The sequence below is a fragment of the Rhinatrema bivittatum genome, chromosome 2 (genome assembly GCF_901001135.1).
Source record: "Rhinatrema bivittatum chromosome 2, aRhiBiv1.1, whole genome shotgun sequence".
NCBI classification, from domain to species: domain Eukaryota; kingdom Metazoa; phylum Chordata; class Amphibia; order Gymnophiona; family Rhinatrematidae; genus Rhinatrema; species Rhinatrema bivittatum.
In genome coordinates this window covers 531,475,860-531,502,524 of record NC_042616.1, presented here as the reverse complement: position 1 = coordinate 531,502,524, position 26,665 = coordinate 531,475,860, and the positions used below count along the sequence as shown (strand labels likewise).

The 26,665-nt window shown below is 43.5% G+C and overlaps 1 protein-coding gene across 1 annotated transcript in view; it reads left to right on the top strand.

Annotated features, from left to right (window-relative positions):
• Window positions 1-26,665, top strand: part of ATP9B (ATPase phospholipid transporting 9B (putative)) — a 1,157,977-nt gene that overhangs the window by 288,055 nt on the left and 843,257 nt on the right. Inside the window, exon 6 of the mRNA XM_029590836.1 lies at window positions 23,881-23,903. Coding sequence (XP_029446696.1) covers window positions 23,881-23,903 — 23 coding nt within the window. The remainder of the gene's footprint in view (window positions 1-23,880; window positions 23,904-26,665) is intronic.

Below are 26,665 nucleotides of genomic sequence, written 5' to 3'. Positions count from 1 at the left end.
TGAGAAAACACATCAAATAAGATTGATACAAATGCCTACATGCTAGTAAAATACCTCACCTCGGTCACACACCCAGAACTGACCTTCACCAAGTACAGAAAAAACACAAATTATAAATATGGAGACAGAAACTGGAACGGAAAACCAAAAAAGCCACTCTGCATACAGTGCGAACCTGGAGAAATGGAAAGAGAAATATAGCACCTAACAGACTCAGGATTTGCAATAATGCACACAAACTAACCTGCACAAAGTTACACCTGTATTACGGAACACACGCAAACAGTAACAACCCTATCTAAGAAATACAACTATTAAACCAGGCCCTAAACACTAAAACATTTCCTATTGGGAAAACAGAATAAGCCAAGCTGCTACAGAGCCCCACACTGAAATCATTGTAAAGTTATACCAAAAATGTTACAAAGCAGCTGCTGAACAAAATAATATTCAATTAAATACTCATAAAAATTATTAAAACATGTCCAAATATCAATAAAATATTTCAAAACAGCAAACATCGCATAATACCCAATAATTAAAATGGCAGTCAATCAAGAAAAATAAATTTAAAAAGCCACCTTTACTTACCTTCTCCAGCAACTCTCCTACTCCTTTCCCTTCCAGGCCAATAGCACTAACCAGAAGCAGCAAGGGCTGCTGAAGCTCTGTCCTCAGTCTTCTTCCTTAGCACCCACAACCAGTCACTCACAACACACACACCCCCAATTAGACCCCACGACCAGTCTCGGTCTCTTTCACACCAGTCATCTTCCTGACCAGTTTCTCTCTCTCACACAGAAACACATCACCTCCCTGACCAGTCTCGCTCTCTCAATCACACTCATGTTCTCTTATATACAAGCTCTCAATCACACACAAAAGCTCTTACACCCATTCACACCAGCTCTCACCCAGGCTTCCATTCACACCCCTACACACAAGCTCTCACCCAAGCACCCATTCACACCCAATGACACAAGCTCTCACCCAGGTACCCATTCACACCCACAGACACAAGCTCTCACCCAGGTACCCATTCACACCCACAGACACAAGCTCTCACCCAAGTACCCATTCACACCCTCCGACGCAAGCTCTCCCCCAGGCACCCATTCACACCCTCAGACGCAAGCTCTCACCCAGGCACCCATTCACACCCACAGACACAAGCTCTCCCCCAGGCACCCATTCACACCCTCCGACACAAGCTCTCACCCAGGCACCCATTCACACCCTCAGACACAAGCTCTCACCCAGGCATCCATTCACACCCACAGACACAAGCTCTCACCCAGGCATCCATTCACACCCACAGACACAAGCTCTCACCCAGACATTCATTCACACCCACAGACACAAGCTCTCACCCAGGCATTCATTCACACCCTCAGACACAAGCTCTCACCCAGGTCCCCATTCACACACAAGCTCTCACCCAGACCCCCATTCACACACAAGCTCTCACCCAGACCCCCATTCACACACAAGCTCTCACCCAGGCCCCCATTCACACACAAGCTCTCACCCAGGCCCCCATTCACACACAGACACATCAGCTCTCACCAAAAATAACTTCTTCCTTCATTGCAGGGATGGGCTCCGGTTCCGCCGTGGCTTTAATCCGGCGGGCCTTCTTTTTTCGGCGCCACAGGGATGGGCGCCTCAGTCAGAGGTCGGGTTTTCCTCTTCACCGCTACGGGGCTGGGCTCCCGTAGCGGCCTTGCACCGTCGGGGTCGGGTTTTTTCTTCACCGCTACGGGGTTGGGCTCCCGTAGCGGCCTTGCACCGTCGGGGTCGGGTTTTTTCTTCACCGCCTACGGGGTTGGGCTCCCGTAGCGGCCTTGCACCGTCGGGGTCGGGTTTTTTCTTCACCGCTACGGGGTTGGGCTCCCGTAGCGGCCTTGCACCGTCGGGGTCGGGTTTTCTCTTCACCGCTACGGGGTTGGGCTCCCGTAGCGGCCTTGCACCGTCGGGGTCGGGTTTTCTCTTCACCGCTACGGGGTTGGGCTCCCGTAGCGGCCTTGCTTCGTCGGGGTTCTACACTGCTATTCCTCCCACCCCACTCCCGGGCAGTGCCATGCCTGCCTCACCGGCCAATCAAAGGCTTCCTCCCTTCTTCCTACTCCCACTGGCAGGTGGCAGGGAGGAGGCTTCCGATTGGCCTGCGCGGGGGAAGGCAAAATGAAGGAGGCTTCCCATTGGGCAGTGGGGGTAGGAAGAAAGGAGGCTTTCAATTGGACCGCGGGGGCTGGAAAAAGGGAGAAGGAAAGTACAATGGGGCAGTGGGACACCGGGAGACGCGACACACCTGCTGGTGTTTGGCGACACACTAGTGTGTCGCGACACACCGGTTGAGAAGCCCTGCATTAGACGCATGGTGTATTGATGCACTGTGCATTGACACATTGAATGTCAGTGCAATATGGGGTATCATTCTTCCAACTCCTGATGCATCGATGCAGGCAAGTCTTTTACACTCGTCGCTTAGTGCAGCAACTCTTCAGCAATACCATATGTTGTATTCTACCCCTCTTTAAAGAATGCACCCAATGCAGGAGTCCATCCACCATGTGCTTCATTGATCTAGTCTGCATCCACCTCTCATTGGAGCTCCAAACATTTTAAATCTTAGAAGCATTCCATCTCTCTTTCCAAATCCAGACTTTGAAATTCAAATTCTGCATGCAGCCTTGCCTACTCAACTTCATACTGCACAGACCAGGCCTATGGAATCCAATGATTCACTTCATCTTCTTCCTCCATAGCAAGGATTCTCCCAGTCTCACAGCTTCTGGTGCAAGGATTGTGTTTGGAGTCTTCATATCCTGTATTGTCTATTATTCAACTTTCCTTCAGTGGCCTTCAATTGTAGAGCAGGAACCAATCCTCTTATCAGAGGAGGATGTACCTTCTCCCACTCTAGCTCAGAGAACTCAGCAGACTATCGAGCAACTTGCAGAAATGGTCAGAAGCTTCTTCATATTACTCTTTAGATAATCTGTGATATCTTTTCCTCCATTACTTCTATTCCCATGGCACTGTCTCAAACTGCAGTCTCCACATTGCTGCCAGTGCATGCTTCCTTGGAACCTCTGCTCCACAGCTCCTCATCTTCAGTTACAGTAGTGTCTTTTATTTGGAAATTTCACATCAAAAGTTTCCTTCACTGAGACTTCAGGAAGAGCTACCTCTCACCTCATATGTCTTCACAGTCTTGGCCTAGCATTCCATCTCCAGTAGATTCACCCGGAAGTTTGGGGTTTCCCTCTAATCCACTTTCAGATCCCCAGATCACTTGCCTCCTCTGGAGGATTTTTCTTACTCTGTTTATTGAAAAATTGGGAAAGCCCTCAATATCAATATATGTAAAGACAAAGCTCCTCGTTCTGAGGTCATGCAAATGCTAAAAATTTTGGACATCCCTTTGGACCCAATAGCTTTTCTGACACATGCCATTTTGGATACTATACAGATGAAAATGTGGGAAACACCTGTATCTGGCATTACAACAGCCAGAAAACTGGACCTCAGATATAGGATGCAAAAGTCTTCTAGTTATGGAATTGTGCTGTTTTCACACCAGTCAGTGGTCATAGAGTTAGCGCTTAAGCGAAGAAGACAAGACTTCATTCTAACCCCCCTTCAGAAAGGGACCACAGGCTCCTTGATAATTTCAGAAAGAAGGTGTTTCAGGGCTCCCTGTTAAACTGCCAGAATAATTCATCATCAATTTTGCATGGTTCAATATATCCATGATTGCACACAAAAAATGAAACATTTTATAAACTCTGATGCTGGCATACTCTTCTCCCCACAATCTTTCCTAGATTTGGAAGAGTCTATTCATCATCTATTATGCTCTGTTTGAGTCGTCCTATCTGTTGCGAGAGCAAGTCACATGGCATGGTTTTGGGCTAGCAGCACCTGAGAGGATGTTTATGAGAAGAAATTCACAGACCTTTCTTGCTTATGGAATAACCTTTGTGGGGAGAGAATTTCTCAGATCAAAGAACAGAATGTAGCAATTCAGTCTTTGTCCACAGCACAGATATGCCAGTAACATCCAGGTGTTCCTTTTTCTCCTTTAAGAGACCTTACTTTCAGAGATGCCTTTATCATTCTTTCCATCATTATCGTCTGCTGCCCTTACATATGCAAAATTAGCAGAACCAACAGCTTTCAGCTAGATCTTACCAGAGAGAATGCTGGCAGTTAGAGATCCCGGCAGACCCAGCTGAAATCTGGACCAGTTATTGATACCAGCTATCCTGGAGAACCATGGCTTGGGGTGGGGCACATTTTAATACTTCCTGGGAGCATGGTGCCAAATTATGATGGTCAACTGGGTCCTCAGTTGTACAGTATGGATACCATTAACATTTTTCTCAGCTCCCTTCCTTCTCTTATCTCAGAACTCTCCTTCCGGGTCAGCTGCAACTACCTCAGCTTCAAATAGAGATACAAACTTTTTTCGAACTAAGTAACATAGAACAGGTTCCAGCCTCACAAATGGAGCATGACTTCTATTCTTGCTACTTCCGGATTCCCAAGAAATCAGGAGGATTCAGGCTCATTCTAGATTTGAGACATTTGAACAGTTACCTGCACAAGATGAAGTTCAAAATGAATTCCCTGAACACCATTGTCCCCTCTGTCTAGCAGGGGAGTGGATGTGCTCACTGGATGTAAAAGGTGCATACATACATATCCCTATCCACCCTTTGTTTCGGCGCTAGCTTTGCTTCAAAGTGGATACTATCACTACCACTATCTTCACCAGGTGCCTGCAGAGGTAGCGGCCCACCTGAGATGTCAGGTAATTCAGGTGTTCCCATACCTGGATGATTGTTAATAACTGCCTCCTCTCAAGATAGGCTCTGAACATCACAATCTAGCTTCTATGAAACCTCAGATTTATAATTAGCTTTGAAAAGTTCAACTTGGTTCCAATGCAACAAATTCAATTCATTGGTGTATGGATACTTTTCTTGTGAAAGATAATTAACTTGCTCTGCGATTGAGCACAGACGCTACTTATTTTGGTTCACAACCTTCTATTACTTCAAGTCTTGGCTGTCTTTGGCCACATGACAGAAGTGATTAATGTTGTCCCACTGACCCAGCTGTATATCAGTCGTCTACAGTGGGGCTTATACAACTAATGGAACCAGCTCAAGCAACTGTTGAATACAGTAATTTGCATCTCTTGAGAGATGAAACAGGAGCTTCGTTGGTGACTTTTTCTTCATATTCTTTGGGATGGAGCCCCCCTTTGTCCTCTTGCTTATCAAATCACCTTGATGACAAATGCATCCAAGGGCTGAGATGCATATTCCCAATCCTGTCAGACACATAGGGCACTTGGGCTCTCGAAGAGCATCATCTTCAAATAAACCTACTCGAACTAAGGATGATCTAGAAGGCACTCAGAACCCTCATGCATTTATTACAAGGGCAAACCATCTTGCTTCAAACAGATAACCAAATCGCCATGTTTTATATAAACAGGGCGGCACGGGATCCTAGCAGGTACGTCAGAGACGCTAGAAATCTGGCAGTGAGTAAAGACCATTAGCCACCCTTCAAGCCTCATATCTATCTGGGATATCCAGTACATTGGTGGACCAACTCCCCAGAATGTTTTTTCTTCATGAATGATCTCTGACAATCCACAGCCAATTAATATTTTGAATTGTGGGGTCGTTCATCGACCTGTTTGCAGTGGAACAAAACTGGAAGCTTGACCAATTTTTCTCCATTCTTCCAAGCGATCTCAGATTAGCTCAAGATGCTTTCCCACGGGATTGGGAAATAAGTATTGTGTACACTTTTCCACTATTACCTCATATTGCGAGGACAGTGCAGAAACTTTCTAGATCATGCCTGCATGGTTTCTCATAGTTCCAGCATGGCTTAGACAAGTCCTGATATGCGTATCTTATATGACTTTCACTACATCCTCCAGTCCATCTCAATTCTAATCCTCTACTGCTCACTCAGGAAGAAGGCAGCTTGTTTCATCTAAGTTCTCCATCCCTTAGCCTTAAAATTTGGATTTTGAGCACATGAAATTCGCCAACCTATTACTACCCAAATCGATTGAAGATATTCTTTCAGCCCACAAACCTTTCACCAGGTGCAACTATTTCTTAAAGTGGAATTAGTATTCTACATGGTATACTCAGAATGGCTTTGACCCATTCTATTGCTAACCCACATATTTGCTAACCCTCATATTTGTACTTGTTATAGGATTCCAGACTGGCTGCTACTTCAGTAAGTGTGTACCTCAGTGCTATAGTGGCCTATCATGCATTCAAAGATGATAGGCCCATCTAACAACATCCGCTTTTAGCAAAATTCATGAAAGGGTTGCAGCACTTAGTCCTTGTCCATTTGATGCTGCTGCACTTTAAGCCATTAGACACAGTATCTCTGAAGTATCTCGCATGGAAAGTCATCTTTCTAGTCGCTGTAACCTCTGTGCACAAAGTGAGTTACAAGGTAGTACACTACCTGCTTTACTTGAGGTTTTTCCACAATAAAGTGGTCATTTATAAGCAACCAAAATTCCTACTGAAAGTGGTCTTTGCTTTTCATATCAGTTAATCCATGGTACTGCCTCCTTTCTTCCTGCAGTCACATGCTCATGACAGCAAGAAAAACCTTCATACCTTGGACAGTAAAAGAGCTCTGACCTACTACAAGAAAAGGAAGAGACTCTGTCTCCTATGACCTTAATAGACTAGGAGCAGCAGTTTCCAAGTGCACTTTGTTCAACCTGATGGTTGAATGCATCGAACACTGCTATGCTTCAGCAGGTCTCAATCTTGTCAATCTGGTAAAAGCTCATCAAGTCAGAGCTGTGGCCTCCTCTATTGCCCATTTGGGAGTTGTTCCTCTGGAAGATATCTACAAAGTTGCTACATGGTTTTTAGTATGTACCTTCACATCTCATTACTGTCTGGACAAGCTATCAAATATTAACATTACCTTTGGACAAACAGTGTTCCATAATGTACTCTTGCGGTAGCCTGCTTCCCATGATAGTCTGTGTTGCTTTTCGGTAATGCTCTGCTACAACTCTCACCTTGGGCCTCCACACATTTCATGGCTAATTCAGCCTGTTTATCATTGGATAAAGCAAGCTTGCTTACTTTAAATGGTATTTTCTGTACATAGCAGGATGAATTAGCCATGAGATACCCATCCTTCTCCCTGGAGAGTTGACTACATAGCTAGTTAGTTCTGAAACAGACTGAGGAGGTTCTTGAGGGCAACAATTGTACGGAAACTCCTGTACATGCTCAGTAGAGCTCAAAGCTCTATTAGCTTGGAAAGGCAAGTCCATTTGGTGGTGCTGGATGACATCACCCCCAAATCATGGCTAATTCATCCTCCTATCTATAGAAAACAGTTTATGTAAGCAAACTTGCTTTTTCTTCTTTTACCAAAACAATCTTCCAAATAATTACTCTACCAATACAGAACAACTTCAACTCTTTCAACAAATGCTGTCAGCTCTACTTGCTGTAAATGCAGTGGAACCAGTCTCTACATCAAAGGAACATGGGATTTAATCTAAATGCTATCTTAGACTTCAAGTATTTCAAGAAACACCTGATGAAAGAAAAGTTCAAAATTAATTCCTTAGGAACCATCCTTCTTTCACTGGAGATCGACCAGTTAACCACTTCAGATTTCAAAGATGCTTATAGACATTCTGAATCACAAAGCTCACAGGAAATTTCAATGTTTCACCATTGTCAAAGATCATTACTGATATGGTTTCTTTCGGCACCTCTGCAGTATCCAGAGCATTCACAAAATGCCTTGCAGTGATTGCTGCTTATCTGAGAAAGAACAGTATATTTGTTTTTCTGTATTTAGAAGGCTGGCTCATATCCTGTCATACCCTTCATAAAACTTGTTCCTCTGTAAATTTAAAAAAAAAAAAAAAAAGCTTGATCCTCCACACTTCATATGATTGAATATCAGTTTCCCACAACAAATATGGAGCCAACTCATGAAATAGATTTCTCAATAGGGGGTATTTAAACTAACCAAAATAATCCTGTCTGATCAGAAATATGTTTCTGCCCATTTGTTCATGAAAATGGTGGGCCACATGGCTACAGCAGAGACAAGCTCATGAAGTTGCAGTAGAGCCAGCACTTAAATCCACTTTCCCTCAAAGTAAATGTATTCAACACTCTCTTATGTATTTTCTGATATGGTAGATGTATCTCACAAATCTGTTGAAGGGTCAGTTTTTCCACCAATCTCAATTTCAAGTAACGTTAACCATATATGCTTCCAACACAGGATGTGGAGCTCTTGTACTCGAGGAATGCAATCTCCATAGGAAAGATTGTGCCGCATAAAGCATCTACAGCTGAGGGCAGTCTTCAGTGGCCTAAAAGTATTCAGTCCCTGGTTAAACGAGAAAGTGGTGTTGATCTAAACAGGCAATCAAATAGCAATGTTCTATATCGGGGGTGATTTACTCCTTTCCTCAAGCCATAAACAAGTCAGGTTTTCAGGATATCCACAATGAATATGCATGAGGTAGATTTGCAATCACTGTCTCCATTGTATACAAATCTACCTCATGCATATTCATTGTGGATATCCTGAAAACCTGACTTGGTTTGTGGCTCTTGGGGATTGGAGTTGAGCACCCCTGTTCTATCTTAACAAGCAATAATATAGATGCCTGAAGGATATCAAAATATACAATTTCCCAGATGATGTATTAGATGGCTGTTTATCACTTGGGAACAAGAGCCAAATAGCCATAGGTGCCAACTCTGGGTATTGTGCATGCTTGAGCACCCCTAAAATTGTCCTCTGCACTCCTGTAGATTGGGAGCTGAGAGCACCATGATGCCGGGCTGCCAGGGAGGGTAGTACCGTATGGAAATCTGTCTCATTGCTACTGCTCCCGCTGCCTCCTGCAGTCCATTGGCTGGCTGTAGAATGTCTGAGGGAAGTGCAGACACTGCAGTTCCGTCTCCCAGCTATAGTTCCCAGCTTCCCCTGTAGCCTGTTGGCTGGCCGTGAAATGTCTGCCTAATGGGGACCAGAAAGAAAAAGCAATCTAGGAAAAATAAGCTTTCTGAGGTGCAATGGAGATGGGAACAGCCGCTGATAGAGGGGCTAGAAAGGGAAAGAGGGACAGTCAAGCTATAAAGAGGGTGAGAGAGACAACTGCTTGGAGATAGTTGTAAAAAGGATTCTGGCTGGGAGAGGAACTGAAAGAAGGAATTATGGCTGGGAGAGGAAGTGGTGAGGAGCAGGCACAGATTGTGATGCAAAAGAGATAAGAGAAGGGTCATGAACTGTGAGAAGGGGAAATTGGTTGAGAGAAAGGAAAATGGGATACAAGCTGGAGGAGAGGATGTGGGCTGTGATAAGAGAAGTAGGAGCGTACAAGGTTAGGTGAAGGGAACTTAAAAGTAAGAGAAAGGTGAAGAGTATTGGGAAAGGACTTGTATTGAATATAGGGGACTGATAGGGGAATAAACCAAAATAAGGGTCGTGAGAAGAGGGGATCAAGGCAGAGGGGGGTGGGGGGGAGGTTCAGAGGATAAAGAGGTGAGGAAAGAGATGGATGTGGCAGGAGGGGGGTGAGAGAAGAGTAGCTGTGGAGAGACAGCCAGTGGATAGGAAGGGAGAGATACATGGGGAAAAATATCAAATGATAAAATAACTATATGAAGACCAGAAAATAAGCTTTAAAAGAAAAAGGAAGGAATAAGGGAGGGCGGAAACTGAGGAAAAATCCAAAAGCAAGCAGAATCAGAGGACAGAGTCCTCTGATTCTGCTTGCCAGAGGCACAAAGAGGCACAAAGGTTGCCAGAGGCTTGCCAGAGGCACAAAGGTTGGAAAATTATTTGTTAGATTTAAGTGCTAGCTGGGCAGGATCAAGAGTGGGGTGGCAGGATGTATCTGCCCTTTTCTTCCAGCCCTGCAGTCACCATAATAAATAAGGTATCTTAATGGAAGGATGGGAAAGAGGGAGGTTGTGGTGGCAGAGATGTAAGTACATAAGATTTGTCATACCGGGTCAGACCAAAGGTCCATCAAGCTCAGTATCCTATTTCCAACAGTGGTCAATCCAGGTCATAAATATGTGGCAGGATCCCAAGAGAGAGAGAGATTCCATGCTGCTTATCCCAGGGATAAGAAGTACATTTCTGCAACTCTACCTTAATAATGGTTTATGGCCTTTTCCTCCAGGAGCTTGTCCAAACATTTGTTAAAAGCAACTACACTAAGAGCTTTCACCATATCCTTTAGCAATGAATTCCAGAGCTTAATTATGCGTCTTTGAACTCTGTGAAAGGAAAACTACTGATTGTTTATTTGCTTCATTTCACTCATTATTTTATAGACCTCAATCATATCTCCCCTCAGCCGTCTCTTCTCCAGGGTGAAGAGTCCTAACTTCGTTAGCCTTTCCTCATAGCGGTTAGCGCAGCGGGCGATAGACCAGGGTTCAAGTCCCACTGTCGCTTCTTGTGACCTTGGGCAAGGAACTTTACCCTCCATTGCCTCAGGTATAAAAACTTATTGGTAACTGATTCAAATTTCCTGCCATCCCCTATCATTGGTGCAGAGAGTAATGTTGGAGTTGCATCAAAGGTGAGCATAAGGCTTATGGTTAAGGGTTGTAATTGCTGCATCAAGCAAGTTATCCCGATGCTTGTTTACCCAGATTGCACAGATCAATGCCTTGTTGGATGATGTCTGAATGTAAATCCTGTTTTCCTCACTTCCCCCTACCGTTGAAGCAGATAGCAACGCTGTATATGCTTTCAAAGTGATGTATCAGGCTTAATTGGTTTAGGGTAGTAACTGCCGTAATAAGCAAGCTAACTCCACGCTTGTTTACCCAAATTGTGAAGTTCAGTCCTTTTTGGTTGTTATCTGAATGCAAATCCTCTTTTTCATATTTCCCTTTGCTGTTGAAGCAGAGAGAAATATTGGGGTTGCATTAATCGTGCAAGGGATTTTTTGAGTAAGGGTAGTAATCACCAGGTAGTAGTTAACATTCCAGCAAGCCACCCCCATGGCTCAACTCTTCATTCCCATCCTCTAGCCTTTATGGATCCACAGTGTTTATCCCATGCTGCTTTGAAATCCTTCACAGTTCCTTCCTTATCCATGCTTTGTATCTAACTTGGCAGTGTTTATGCTGTTTCCTGTTTTCTTCAGTCTGATTCCTTTTCCATTTCTTTAAAGATGTTTTTTTTTTTTTTAGCTATTATAAGCCTCTCTCATGTCACATTTTAACCATGCTGGCAGTCGTTTGGCCTCTGTTCCACCTTTTCTAATGCATGGAATATATTTGGTCTGGGCTTCCAAGTTGGTATTTTTAAATGATGTTCATACCTGATATAAACTGTTAACTTTCACAGCTGCTCCTTTAAGTTTATTCCTAACCATTTTCCTCATTTTATCATAGTCTGAACATTAAATGCTGTCACTAGATTTCTTTGATATCCTCCTTCCAGTTAAGTGAAATTTGATTATGTTGTGATTACTATTGCCAAGTGTCTCCGTTACCTCTCGCATCAAATCTTGTGTTCCACTAAGAACTAGATTTAAAATAGTTTCCCCTGTTGGTGGTTCTTGTACCAGCTGCTCCATGAAGCATGTATTTATTTCATCTATGAATTTTACCTCTCTAGCATGTCTTAATGTGACATTCACCCCGTCAGTATTGGGGTAATTGAACCTCATCTATTACTGTGCTACTGATTTTGTTAGCTTGTCTAATTTCTTTTAGCCTTTGTCTGTTCAGTCTGGCCAGTTGGACCGTAATACTCATCCACTGCTGTTTTATTCTCCCCTTTCACCTGGAATTTATATCCATAAAGATTCAACATTACATTGTTTCCTGCAGAACTTTTATTCCGTTTGACTCAAAACCCTCTTTAATATATAGTGCCACTCTTCCACCAATTTCATCAATTCTATCATTTTGATATAATTTGTACCCTGGTATTACAGTATTCCATTGGTTATACTCCTCCTATCAGGTCTCAGATGCCAGATATATCTACCTCTTCGTTTAGTGCTATGCACTCTAACTCTCCCACTGGCTGTCTCTCCACAGCATTTGTATACAGACATTTCAAAGTATGTTTTTTGTTTAAATTAACAACCTATCAGTTAACGGGTAATTTGGAATCTTTCTGCTCTGTCTGCTCTTTACTTAATGGGACCTGGTACACTTTAGCAATTATAAACTTTCTACTGGGATGCTCTAAATTCTCTGTTTTTGTAGTATCCTTCAAAAATGCATCATTCAGAACCATGCACATTTGAGCAACTGTATGCTTTTCCCCATCATCTAGTTTAAAATCCACTCCTTCTCCTTTTTAAAGGTTAGTGCCAGCAGCATAGTTCCACTCTAGTTAAGGTAGAGACCAACCTTTCAGAAAACGTCCCCCCCCTTTCCCTAAAATGATACACAGTTCCTAACAAACCTAAAACCCTTCCCTGTACCATTGTCTCATCCCTGCATTGAGACTTTGGAAATCTGCCTGCCTCTGAAGTCCTGCATTTGGAACATGGAGCGTTTATGAGAATACTACCCTAGAGGTTCTGGATTTCAACTTTCTAACTATAATCCTAAAATTAGTTTCCTGAACATCCCTCCTGCACTTCCCTATATCATTGTTACCCACATGCACCAAGATAGCTGGCTCCTCCCCAGCACTATCTAAAATCCTATGTATGTGATGCGTGAGGTCCGCCACCTTTGCACCAGGTAGGCAGTTTACCAAGTGATCCTCATGTCCATCAACCACCCAGCTATCTACTTTCTTAAAAATCAAATCACCAACTATTAGGGCAGTCTTAACTCTTCCCTCCTGGGCATGTTCCCCTGGAGACATATCCTCGAAGCAAGAGGATGCTATATCAACTTGAGGGTAGGTATTAGCTGCAGGCTTGCTTCCTGCCTCACCAAGATGATGCTGTTCTTTCAGGTGACCTTTCTCCTTCAAGGCAGCACAAGTGTTGCCAGTTTAGAGATGGGACTTCTCTTCTATGTCCCCCTGAAAGACTTCCCTATATACCTCTCTGTCTCCCTATGTCCCCCTGAAAGACTTCCCTATATACCTCTCTGTCTCCCTTTGCTCCTCCACGTCTGCCACTCTTGCTTCCAGAGATCAAACTTGTTCTCCAAGGTTGTGAGCTTTTTGAACCTAATGCACACATACAACCTCTCGCCAACTGGAAGATAATCATACCTGTGGAACTGAGTGCAAAAGACTGGAAAGTCTCCCTCTTGCTGCTGAACTATCATCTCCATCTTAATTTTGTTGATTTGTTATCGTGTTAAAAATTCTAAGGGATTAGGGATGTAAAGCTAATTTAATGTACGTTTAGTCTATTAATTTATTTTATATTTGTCTGTCAAGGAACCTCAAAATACTACAATTTATCTGTGTTGTGCCCATTGGTCGCAGACAGCTGCGCCCTCTATTGCTCACCTTTTTTCTGTCTGACTTTTGGGAAGATGGCTGCCTCCGCTTCTCCATGCCGACCCCCTCCGGCATCCCTGGTCCAGCATGGGCGACTGCGTTCGCCATCTTTCTCCCGGAGTCACCTAGGGCACATGTGCGCGCAGCCGCATCCTTTACTTTCATCATGGCGGGAACCTCGGGGGCGACCCCCACCGCATGGCATCACAAGCTCCGATATTTAAATTCCATTCACGATTCCTAATACGAGTTAGCAAGGAATACTCCATGCTGATCTCTGTACGCTACCAGATGCTTCAGCTCTGTGTACTCTCGCTCCAGGACTACTTAGGTACCCGCTCCTCTACACCCTCTGGGGTTATCTGCTACCAACAAGGATGCCTAAGGTACTTGCTCCTTGGGGGCCTTATTTTGTCCCGGACCTCCGCTCCTTGGGGGCTCTTTCCTACTACAACTGCCAGCATCAGAGTGAGTGCTATCGCTCCAGTTCTCTCTGCATTGTCTCATCTCTCTCCACATAGATCCTCGGCCTACCCCGCACCGCGGACCACTATCGGATCTACTCTCACTGGCCTTTCCATCTAGGCCTGGGATCTTGGCCTACCCCACTTTGAGTATCACTACCGGACCCATCTCCCTCTCGGGACCTGGTGAGACTGTGTAACTGTCTTTTCCACTCTGCAGCCTTGAGATGGAACATTGCCACCAGACATCTCATCTTCTGGCTGGGATCATTGCCCGTTCCTCGGGTTACCTTTTACGCTGCAGTATAATAAAGACTAACTTTTTCTGTGTCAATCTCTGCTCGGAGCTAGCCTATCTCTGCACTGTGGAAGGTGCCATATCTTGCAGCGACCAAGGGCCCCACGCCTCAATGTCCAAAACACAACAATGTACTTACTCACCTTATTGACTCTTGTTTTGAATTAACTTTCTACATTATATCATTTATATTAAAGTTAGAAAACGGAGCTTTGACAGCATGCTTTTCCAGTCCTTTTCTGCTACAGGTGTGTGAGTCCTCTGGAGGCTGGGGTTGTGGAGTCTGAAGTCTGGATCCCTTGTGGTAACCTCTGGAGTCCTCTCCTGGATGCTGCTGGGTAATTTATGCAGATGGGCCCTGTAGTCCTCAAAATCTCTTTTAAAAATTGTCAACTCCAATATTAAGAGGGGCTGTGATCAGGGCTTGAATTGAGATGAACATTGTTCCCTTTGTTACAAAAATAAATACATTCCCCTGTTATATCCCACAGGAGACAGCAGTTACCTCTGGGATTTTCAAATTGAGGGTAGGAAGTACTACATGCCGCTGTGGCCCTGGAGCTGGTGAGAGATTAATTGCTGAGCTTCTAGGGCAAGAAGTGGTGTCTTGCTTGGACTCTTCAAGCATGGGACTGACTCTGGCTTGGAATCTGTTGAATGCTGGGAAAAATGCTGCAGGGGATGGGGAGGCAGGAATAGTTCCAGGAAAATAAAAGTGCCTAAGCTCATGGAGTGCAGAGCATGGAAGTGATCCAAGCCTGTGGAGGAGGGGGAATTACAAATTGAAAGGTGAGCTGATCCTGCCAATGAAGGGAAGCCTAACATGCAGATGGAGGGATGGGAATCAGTGAAGAGATGAGTGAACCAAGCCTGCAGAAGAGGAGGGCAGTTGGCTGAAGAGAGATGAGGAGGAACATGCTGGGGAGTGCAGGGATAAAAAGGGGAACTCTGAGGGGAGCAGAGAAGGACAAGTCAGTGGGAAATGGGGAGTAGAACATTATAAGAGAATGTAGGTATAAACCCCCTTCTCCCAAGTTTAACATTCAGAGTATCCCATTGCAGAAAGGGAAGAATTGAGTGTAGAGGGAGTAAGAAGTGGAGGAAGAGGAGATTAGAAGAATGAGAGAGGAGAGTGTGTATTGGTGACAGGGTGGGGGAAGAGACTGTGGTGTGAATGGGTTGTTGATGTAGAGGAATGGAACAGGAGGGAGGAGACTAGTGGGGATGAGCTGGCATTGAGGAGAGAAGAATAAATTAGGAGATTTTGAGTGCTTTCCTGTCTGTTGTTTTGGCCACATGAGTCTTCCCTATATCCACATTACATGCTCCTCTCTGGACATTTAAATACAGGCTGGTCAGTCATGCTCATAGCCCACTGTTTCTCTCCTCTTATTTGCTGAGGGCACTGTAATTTGTGTTGAGTTCAGCACTCCACTGGTTTTCAAAAGTTGCCACCTTCAAACACACAAATTATATTTAAACAGTCAGGTAGCTAGGGGCGGTTCTATAATGCAGGCTGAGATGGCCATTTCAGGTGGCAACATTTTCGGGGCGGCAGCAGGCATCCCCCAAAATACTCCTGCAGTGGCTGCCTCACCCTCACATATTTGGAATGCTGATGCCAGTGAGGTTTTCATTCCCTGCTGGCTGGAAGATCATGGCTTTGCTGGATGAGGTGTTGGCATGGTTCCTACTCCCAGGCAGCCATGGAAAGATCCCCATGGTGGTAGGTACTGCAGGATGACCTGCTAGTGGGATTCCCACTCTCTGCCAGCAATGAAAGGAAAACACAGGTGTGCTGGATGACATGCTGGTAGGATTCTCATTCCCTGCCAGCAGGAAGACAACCCCTCGGTAGATGTCATCCCAGCATAGCAGTAACCGAAGAATAGAGGGCAAGGCTGTGTGTGTGTGTGTGTGTATGTGTGTGAGCGAGAGAGTCTGTGTATGAATGAGAAGCAACTTGTTTGTATGTATATGAGCGAGGCAGCATGCTTGCGTGTGTCATCGTGTGTGTGTCTAAAAGAGGTAGTTTGCTTTTGTGTGTGTGACAGCATGCTTGTGTGTGTGTGTGAGTGATCCTAAATGTGATATGTGTAAGAGAACCTGTATAATGTGTGTGTGTGTGTATGCTTGAGAGCCTGTGTGTGAGAGATTCTGTGTGCATATATGTGTATGTATAAGAGAGAGGATAAAGTTTATGTACCCCCATGACAATCTTAGGGTGATTGGAAATCAACAGATCCCAGATTTGGAGGGTAGGGAATGATTTTCTTATTAGTTTTAATTGTTGTATATTATTAGATGTGTCTGAAATATTTTATTGGGTTTTTGAAAACTTTTTAAAACTTATTTTGAGTATTAATTATTGGATTGTGATCTGTTTGTCAGCTGTTTTGAAATTTCTTTTCTATAGAAGATCAATGCGTTATATTTTTTGATTTTATTATTGTTTTATGAGATTTGATAGTGTTTTTGTTTTTCCATTGTTGCACTGCATACAGCCTGGTTTCCAGTTCAGTTTTCCTCTGCATGTTTCTGGGGTTTTTTTTTTAAATTTTATTTTTATTGCATTTTAAATTATTTACACAAAATAACATTGTGAATGGAAAAATCAGATGATACTTTTAACATTTAGCAATAGTCTCAGGCAAACTTAATACAGTCAGCAATAGTACTATGTTCGTATCATCCTAATAATAAGAAATTTAGGGAGCAGATACAAAACACATTTCAGAGCGATCGAATCTTAGGCAAAAGGAAAAAAGAAATAATGGCGGTCGAGAGAATGCCTACTTATGCCTACTGTACTGTCAATAAAGAAACGTAATTGAGACGGTTCAAAACATACATAAACAGAGTTTTGAAATTTTACTACACATTTGCATGGGTAGTGAATGACAAATTTAGAACAAATAGTTAAAGCTTCCGTCCTTAATTCAATAAACTTTTTCCTCCTCCTCCTGTCTCGACCGAGTGATATCGGGGAATAACCAAATTTTTTGACCATAATATTTTTCAGATCTTTTGCGGAAAAACATTTTCATCACATTATTTTTTTCTGTGGCAAAGGCAAAAGTCACAAATAAAACTCCTCTTGAAGTAACTGGATCCTCTATTGATAATTCTAGCGAATCAGAAATATTCATTTGCACTTGGGGTTCTTCCTTCTCCTGGTCGGCCTCTCTTTCTTTTGAGGTAAATAATAAGCCTTTAAAATTAAAGGCATTGCCTCCATTGATATTTTCAAAACTTCCATTAAGTATTTCTTAAACAAATCAAGTACTGGCATTTCGGGTATGACTGGGAAATTATATTTAATATTTAAACTTCGAAGAGAGTTCTCAATATTTTCTACTTTCTTATTTAACACAGTCTCATGCTGATGACTCTTAATCTTGTTATCCATTTCAAGCAGTTTATTAACTGCTTATTATCTCTCCCCCCCAGTTCCCTTCTCATGTTACTCCCAGTTGAATCCCTCCTACTAATTTATCTAGCTTCTTTGTTATTGCATCTTATCGTTACCTGTTCATTGTAAAGGCAATGCCTATATATGGTTAGTAAGTTACATGTAAACCGACACGATGTGCAAACGGTTGTTGGTATATAAAACTGTTCAAATAAATAAAAAATAAATAAATTATCTTGGACTTCCAGTCTTTTCTCATTCTCTATACTTCTTTTATTAGACTCCGTGCAAACTTTTGACAAGTTCACAATAGCTGTTTCAATGGCTGTTTCAATGGCAGCCATTGCTTCCCACAAACTTTCCAACGTTATTACCACTGGTTTCTCAAGAAAGGGGATTAATTCTGGATTTGACTCACCCTTTCCAGCTACTCGTTTCGTATGCGGCATTCGTAAGGTAAAAGTCCAAATTCAAGGGAAAAAATGTAGAACTTCAGCAGACCTGCTTTCTTCCGCGTCTCATTCGGTCGCCATCTTGAACTCCCTGCATGTTTCTGTTTTTACTTTACTTTTACTTTATTCTACACTTGTTGAGGTTCTGCATGTGTGACCAAGGTGAGGTGTTTTGCTGGCATGTAGTTTCAGTGTAGGGATCTATAGAAGACTTGCTGCTTTTGTTATCCTAATAAAAGGTATATTTATATTTTAGGGTCTAGTGTATTTTCCATCAAGCAGGCTGAAATAACCATGCTTGATGGGTGATGTCATCTGGCGGCATGATGTGGAGCTGTCTCTCAAATTCAGTTAAAATATTTGTACACTGAGCATGTGTGGGCATTCTGCATGATCGCAGGTTCTAGACATCTTTTCAGTCGTTTTTCATCTGCGCTTTGTACGGATGTAGGAGATTGTCTCTCGTTGTTTGTTCCTTAATCGCTATTAGCGACTTCCCAAAAACACTTTTCAGTGCTACCATGGCCTTCCTACCATCCGATTTCATATGCTGGACAGTCACAATTATTTCTACTTGTGCCTAGGCCTAGAACATGACCAGGCTAATTGAGGGTCTGTGGCCACATGTCCCTAAGAGCTCAATGGCAGAGAAGATAGCCCAACTTCAGATGGAGACCAAGCCCTCAACAGGTAGCACCTCCTCGGGCAGCAATCAGAGTACAGAGGGAGAGAAAAAAAAGTCGTCCCCCCCCCCCCCCCCTCCCATATGTAGCCGACTGAGGACGACTCACAGCCCAAGAAATGGCATACTTGGCCTCAAGAACCATCAGAGAGGCCAACTGCACCAAAAGCATTGCACCCTCCTCAGAGCATTATGTCGCAAAAGAAAAAACAGGTGCCCTAACAAAAATCACCCAGTGCACATGACATTCCTAAACAATCTATGCACGACACGCAAAATATACAAATGGCATCTTGACAAGCATCACACTACATACCTCGACAAGCAGTGCACAACATGTATGATGCATCTAAATCTCACAGTGCACACAAAATACATAGTGCACCCTCCACAATGCATGACGACCTTACTGCCATGGCGCACAAAAAAGACAGCGCCCAGCACACAAACTATGCTAGATGTGTGCTGCACAAGAAGGCAGCGCTGCACAGGACAGCACAGAAGTCACCACATGGAGCTGATGGACACAAATTTACAAAAGAGAATAAACAAAAGTCTAGCAGGTTCACAGACATGTCACATTGACGTACCATCTCGACCCAGTGCTTCCCACTCAGATAGACATCAGCTGCCCATATACCATACAAGGGCATGGAGGCGGATATCTTACAGGCAGCAATACCTCTACCCAGGTTACTTTCGAGCACCTATCAGACTTTTTTTGAATTCTTTATTTATAACTTTTACAATGTTATAATACTTTAAAGATATACAAGGAACATTATCTCTGACAGAAATCATCTATTACATAAATAAAAAGGGAAAAAAACATTTCAATCCATAATTTTACATAACAATTTCCTGTCAAAGAGAATACTGCTTAAGGTAAATTTTAGCTGAACCCTCTATATTATTATGGAACAGTTTACTAAGGTAATAATTAAGGAAAAAAAATACACACTAAGACTCAATTATTTAAATTCCGGCTTTTTCTTCAGCGAGGAGACTTTTGAGACCCTCTGGATCTAAAAAGGAATAGATCTTACCATCTAGCTTTACTATTCATTCACAGGGGTATTTTAGGCTGAAATATCCACCCTTATCTGTAATTTCCCTTCTATATTGTAAAAAGTTTTTCCTTTTCATTTGCGTGGATTTTATTAAATCCGGATAAATCCAAATCTTTTGGCCATAGAATGTTGATAGCCTATTTTGGAAGAAAGATCTCAATGTGTTATCCCTATCAGTTGAGAAGGCAAACTGTACTAAGAGAGTAGCCCTAGAAGTAATTTCAATTTCATCTTGGGATTTTTGTAGGAGATCAGAAAGATCTATTGACTCTCCTCCAATTACTTTACCTTCCTCATTTCCTGTTTTATTCCCTAAATTCAGCTCCTTCTTTTTACTCCCCAGATAATACACTTTTACTATCACTGGCAATATTTTTTCAGGAATTTTTAAAATTTGTAACATATAATTCCTGAACAGTTCTAGTGCGTCTATCTTTTTAATTACGGGAAAATTATTCACCCTCAGATTTAACGATCTTACTGCATTTTCAAGATTTTCCAATCTTTTGCCTATTTCATTTTCATTTTTATCTGGTGAGTCTGAATCCTCTCAATTTGACATACACGCTTTTCTATTTCATTAATAGCTTCCTGTTGTTTTCCTAATTCAGTAGTATTTAATACTAATGAATTTGAGGTCTTAATCACTACTTCAGTTAAGTTATTTATGGAGACATCTATCTTAGCCATATAATTCCATAAGGATTCCATAGTGATATTTGCAGGTTTTTTGGGTATAGTAGCTTGTTTAATAGTAACAGTAATATTTTCTTGATTTCCTAACAACATATTCCCAATTTTAGGTGTACTCGTCTCTATCGGTATGATAACAGAATTATCTGATTTACTTAATTTCAAACTTTCTCCCTTCCCATTCTGTTGAATTTTTTCCAAGTTTTTAACCCCTTGTGCAAAGGTTCCCTGATAGTCCAGAACAGTCTCATTCCCCTCGTTAAGAACACCTGGATTTTCAGGGGAAACCCCTATCTCCTTTCCAGGTGGTGGTGGCGTTTCCGGTGCTCCAGGGCTAAGTGATGCCTCTATGGCCAGAGGGGAACCATACCGTTCCACTGGATCCGCCTCAACGGCCAGCTCATCTGGATTATGCTGTGAGTCTAACCACTGTAATACAGTCTTTTGGCCCATTTCTGTCGAAGCCACATCACTGGAAGGCTTAAGCTTCGCCTTCCTTTTAGTATGTGGCATGTTTAAAAGGAAACAAATAAATTTAAACCTATTTCAATTAGGCTTCAAGTTTGTATCAGAGTGTTGCGCATTAAGCTTTAGGTTCAGCTAATGAAGGCAGTAATAGAAAGAGCAGCTAAACCACTTCTAAGGCAATATTACAAAAGTCTCTGACCTGGTATAACGTCAAGCAAAGTCCCGGCCAAGTCCCGGCGAAGCCTGGCAAAGCCTACAGCGCGCGCCCCTTAAGCAGCGCGCCGGCGTCGACTGCGCGCCGCAGCGTGATGACCTTTTGTAGGAACTTCCGGGTCCCGCCTGCAGTGGACACGCCGGGTAGGCAAATCAAAATCCCAGGTGCAAATCAGCGTCGGGGGCAGCCAAGACACCCCCGGAGTCCGTTCAGGTAATGTAAGCTGTTCTTTTCTCTCTGCCTCCACCTATCAGACTTTTAACATAATATTTTCCCTGCCACCCCTACTTCAAGATCGATGCTAAATGTCCACCTTATGATAACAGGGCTTCTGCCTTCATGCCCCAGAACCAATCTGCTTGATCATTCTAATTTCAAGACCTCCTGGCTTGGACCCTGACCAAATTTTGGTCCCCAAAGGTTTTCTTTCACTGTCACTGGGGCAAAGATCACAACAAGCAGTAGAACAAATCACAGATATTGTGAGAATCTTTTTTCTCTAATCTCTTTCCTCAGGTAACCCCTCCATCTTTTCCAATGGAGTATCCAATTATTCATCCAGTTGTAAAGATGTCTGGTGCACCACTACTGCCTCCCTCTCCTTCCTCCTCCTCTTCTTTGGCACCAACCTCATTTCCACAAGAATTACCTCTTCCTACTATGCCATCAGAGGAAAGTTCACAGCCTTATTCACAGTTTCCATTCCACCATCCTAACATTCACCAGGGGAATCCCTGGCAATTCCACAGGGTTACAGTCAGATTTCCCCCAAAGTACTGTCAGAGCACACATCACCTCCAGAGGATTTAACTTACTCCAGATTCATCGAGAAGTTGGGTACTTCTCTCAAATTAGAGGTGAGGAACTGGAACCATGTACAGAGGTCACGGGACTACTCAAAATAATGTAAATACCAGCAGAACCTTCCACTCTACCATCTCACAATATGCTTGACACGGTGCTGTTAAAGAAATGGAAAACATCTTTCTCAACACCAGTAACAATTGGGAAGGTTGATTTAAAATTCTGTTTGAAAACATTCCTCAGATACAGAGTGGTGTAACTTCCACAAAACTCAGTAGTAGTCTAATCAGCAATGAAAAAAGCAAAGAAGGCCAGACTACATTTCTATACACTACTAGGTAAAGACCACAAATTGCTAGATGATTTTGCAAAAAAGTCTTCCAGGGAGCCATGTTAACTGCAAGAATTGAAAATCAATTTTACATGGTACAGTATCTATATGACTGTGTGCAAAATATGAAACTGTATATCAAGTCTGTCTCAGGTGAGCAGATTATACCACAGCCTCTTTATAATCTAGATGAAGGTCTATGACACCTGCTCCGTTTGGTCTACAAAATGTCGACACTACAGCCAGAACTTTGGCAGCTTCCATAGGTGCGAGAAGAATGGCATGGTGGCGTGCAAGTGACATTAGGAAAGACAAGATATCAGCAGAGTAGTATATGAGGAAGTCATGTAACTCAGCTAAGTTTGTATAGAAGGATCCGGGGCGGATTGACCTATCGGGGGATCGGGCTTCCCCCGGTGGGCCAGTCACTCCTGTCACGTGATTTTTTTTTTTTTTTGTATTATAAAATTTCCAACCAAAGTATTAGGGGGGCACCGCGAGCAGTGGTATCCCGAGGAGAGCCAATGCACCCGGGCGCAAGGAGGCTCATGCAACTGCTGAGCAGCGACAGACAGATGGGCAGGGCCATGGTGAGGCTCACGTCACCTCGGCCCGAAGAAAAAGATCGCGTTTAAACGTGCTGATGCTCTTCCTCCTTCCTGCCTGTGCGGCCCCGGAAGTAAATGTTGCCGGAGCCGCGTGGGCAGGAAGGAGGAAGGGCATCAGCGCGTGCAGAAGAGGAGCAGCGCTTACGGGTTGCTGCGATGATTCGCGGCGGCCCGAGAAGAGGAAGAGGCCCGGTAGCAGGGCCGCTGCGGCCCGAGAAGATCAGGGCCACTGCAGAGCTCATCCTGCGGCGACCCGCGAAGAGGAGGCCCAGAGGTGAGAGAGAGGCTGAGGGTCTGTAGAGTGTGTGGGTTCATGTATGAGATGAGTTGAGAAATTGTGTGTGGGAGTGAGGATCTGAGTGTTCGCAGAGACAGCATGTGAGAGCCTCTGTGTGTGTGTGAGAGACAGCATGTGAAAGTGAGAGCCTGTGTGTGTGTATATGAATGATTGTATGAGAGAGCATGTGACAGTGAGAGCCTGTGCTTCAGTAAGACAGCATGTGGGAGTGAGAGAGAGCCTGTGTGTTTGAGAGTCAGACAGCATGTGCCAGTGAGAGACTGTGTGTATGAATGATTGTATGAGAGAGCATGTGACAGTGAGACCCTGTGTGTATGAATGATTGTATGAGAGAGCATGTGACAGTGAGAGCCTGTGTGTATATTAATGATTGTATGAGAGAGCATGTGACAGTGAGAGCCTGTGTATGAATGATTGTATGAGAGAGAGCATGTGACAGTGAGAGCCTGTGTGTGTGTGTGTGTGTGTGAAGAGAGAGAAAGCATGTGAGAATGAGAACCTGAGTGTGTATTTGAGGGAAGAAGATGGAGAGAAAAATAGAAAAAAAGATAATATAAAAGAAATTGGCAAAAAAATAAGAAAGGGAAGGTGGAAAAAAAAAAGCCTGTGACCAACCGATTAGAAAACTAAGATCAGCCAGCAAAGGTAAAAAAAAAAAAAAAAATTACTTTTCAGTGATTGGCACATGTAATCTTTCGGAACGTGCAAGAATAGCACTTTCTCTATGCGGATCTCACAATGTACGAGATCAGCATGGAGAAAGTGGAAGCCCACGGGGCTTGCACAGAGGAGGCAGCAGAATGGGCTTTAGTGTCAGTAGCAGCAATCGGCGCCTCCCCAATAGCCATGCGGCAGCAGTGACAGTGACAGCAGAGGAATAAGAGAGGTTCCAAGGTTGTTGGCAAAAGAAAGAGAGGGTGGTCTGCCTTTAGTGTGTGCATGTGTATGAATGGGACTCTGCCTGGGGGTGTATGTGTGTGAATGCATAGGTGCCTGCCTGGGGGTTTGTGTGTGTGAGAATGAATGTGTGCATGCCTGGGGGATGGGGAGGGAGTGGTGTGAAAATGAATGGGAGCCTGCCTGGGGGTCTGTTTGTGTGTATGAGAAAATCCAAGGGAGTAAGAGTTTGTGTGTGGGGGGAGAGTGTCTTAGAGCCTGAGAGTGTGTTAGTGTCTGTGAGAGTGAGAGGTTATGATGGGTATAAGAGCATGAATGTGTATGTATGTGAGAGAGAATGGACATGTGAGTATTTGTGTGAGAGAGAGAGGATAACATCCTAATCCTCGACGATATCAGGGTGATTGGAAATAAAGAGCTCCCACAGAAGGGGACAGCAGGGGCTTTTAAAAATCCTTATTAGTTTTAATTATTGAATGTTATTTGATATATGTACTGTTTTGAAATATTTTATTAGTGTTTGGGACATTGTAAAAAATGTATATGATTTTAATTAATAGAAATTCTATTTATCAGTAGTTTTAAAATATTCTTTTATTATGGTTTTACTATTATAACTGATGCTTTATGTTTCTTGATTTTATTTGTTTTATGAGGAATGGTAGTTCTATTTTTCTATTGTTAATAACATGGAGTCTAGCTTCTTGGAGTTTCCATTTCAGTTTTTGTCATTTGTGCTCCTTTATTTTGCATTCTGTATTTAGTGAGAGTTTGTGTTCTGCATGCAAAGACTGAGATGAAGCATTCTTTTAGCATGTGGTTTCTCTGTAGGGATCTGTAGTAGCTTGGCCTGTTCTGTTTTCCTGATAGGAGGTGTATTGATATTTTAGATTCTGGTGTAATATTTGTGGTATTCTTTTTCATAGGTGGGGTTGTTATTCTTTGAGTGTTGGCAAATAGTACTGTGTTGATATGGGAGGACCATACCGAAATATAGGGGTGTGTACATATATATGTAAATTATATTGTATATGTAATTGGTTACCCATGGGCCAGTATGGAGAAAAATCCCCCGGGCCACTATTTTCCCACAATCCGCCCCTGGAAGGATCTAGTATTAAAAAGAGAAGGTGGTCCGGTTGGATTCTTTGAAAATAAGTAGTGATTTCTCTTGGAGGGGCTAGAAATCTGGAAGGGACCCTTGTATGTCTGCTCTGGTTCACAAAGTGGTGGGACAAATAGTGGGGAGAACATTTACCTTGGCCAGTACTTGTGAGAATGGGAGTTGGTGTCAGATACATGATAGAGCATTATGCAGTAATTAGAAAAGAGAAAAGAAAAGAGTGAGGGGAGGGTGGAAGATAGAGGAGTAAGAATGAAGAGACTCTCTTTGGTGGGCCTTGGGAGATGCCAAGGGAACTGACACTTGGCTAATGGATCATAGGGCAGTCCAGGTTCAAAGATGCCAGTGAATGAAGATTAATTGAAGGCACCCAAAGCCGGGCAAGAAGGGGGAAGCTCAAAAGGACAAGGCCCATCAATGATGGGCTGGCTGGCAGGAGGCCCACCTGCAGTGTGACACTTAAAGGCGCTGGTGCTGGATAGGTAACATCAGGAAATGGGCCTGGGGGAGGATGGAGGAGGCCCCGATCCCGCAGTAGGAATCGCTGGTAGCAGCAGGGGGGTAAAGGAAAGGAGCCCCTGGGAAGCAGTGGTTGAGTCTGCCTCTCCTAATGATGCTAATGGGCTCAGCATCCAGGGTAATGTTGGCTATGTGATCTTCATCCTTTCAGAGGGTCAGTGCGAGTCAGTGGCATCAGAGGGCAGGCCCAGGGGAGGATGGTAGAGACCCCAAACCTGCAGTAGGGAATCGACAGTGGCTACTGGGAAAGGAGACTCTCCAGAGCCAATTCTTCCCTAGCTTATCCAATCCTCAAACCTTTCTTGAATCAGATCCCTTCCTTCAAGCAATCTCTCCTTTAAACATTCCCCTGGCCAGGGATAGCAGCAACATTTCTTATGAAACCCAGGCTAAATGTGTTAATTTCCTAGCTTGTAGCCAGATGGACTCAGGACCAGTGGGTTAGGTGTTCTTTGACATCACCCTAGATATACCCCTGCACTGACCTCTGCTCCTCAGTATCTCTCCGTCTCCTAGCAGATGCGGACACTATCCCACACACTAGCACAGTGTTAAATGTTTACCTTAAAGAGGATTGAGCCCCGCTCTCCTACGGTGATACCTAAGAGTCCCTCCCTCAGTTGAGAATTCCTGAGGTGATTTTCAATATCCCTCAGAGGTGTGTCTTGGTCCGGTAGACGGCTCTACCGTTAGAGCAGCTGAAAAGCAGCGGGTGCCTAACCGAGCGCGGTAGTTTAAGGTTAAGCCCTCTTCCCCCTCAGCTGGGGACAGTCTCTGCTCGCAACCGGTAAGCGCAGAGACCAGGTAAGCAGGAAACTTTAAATTAAAT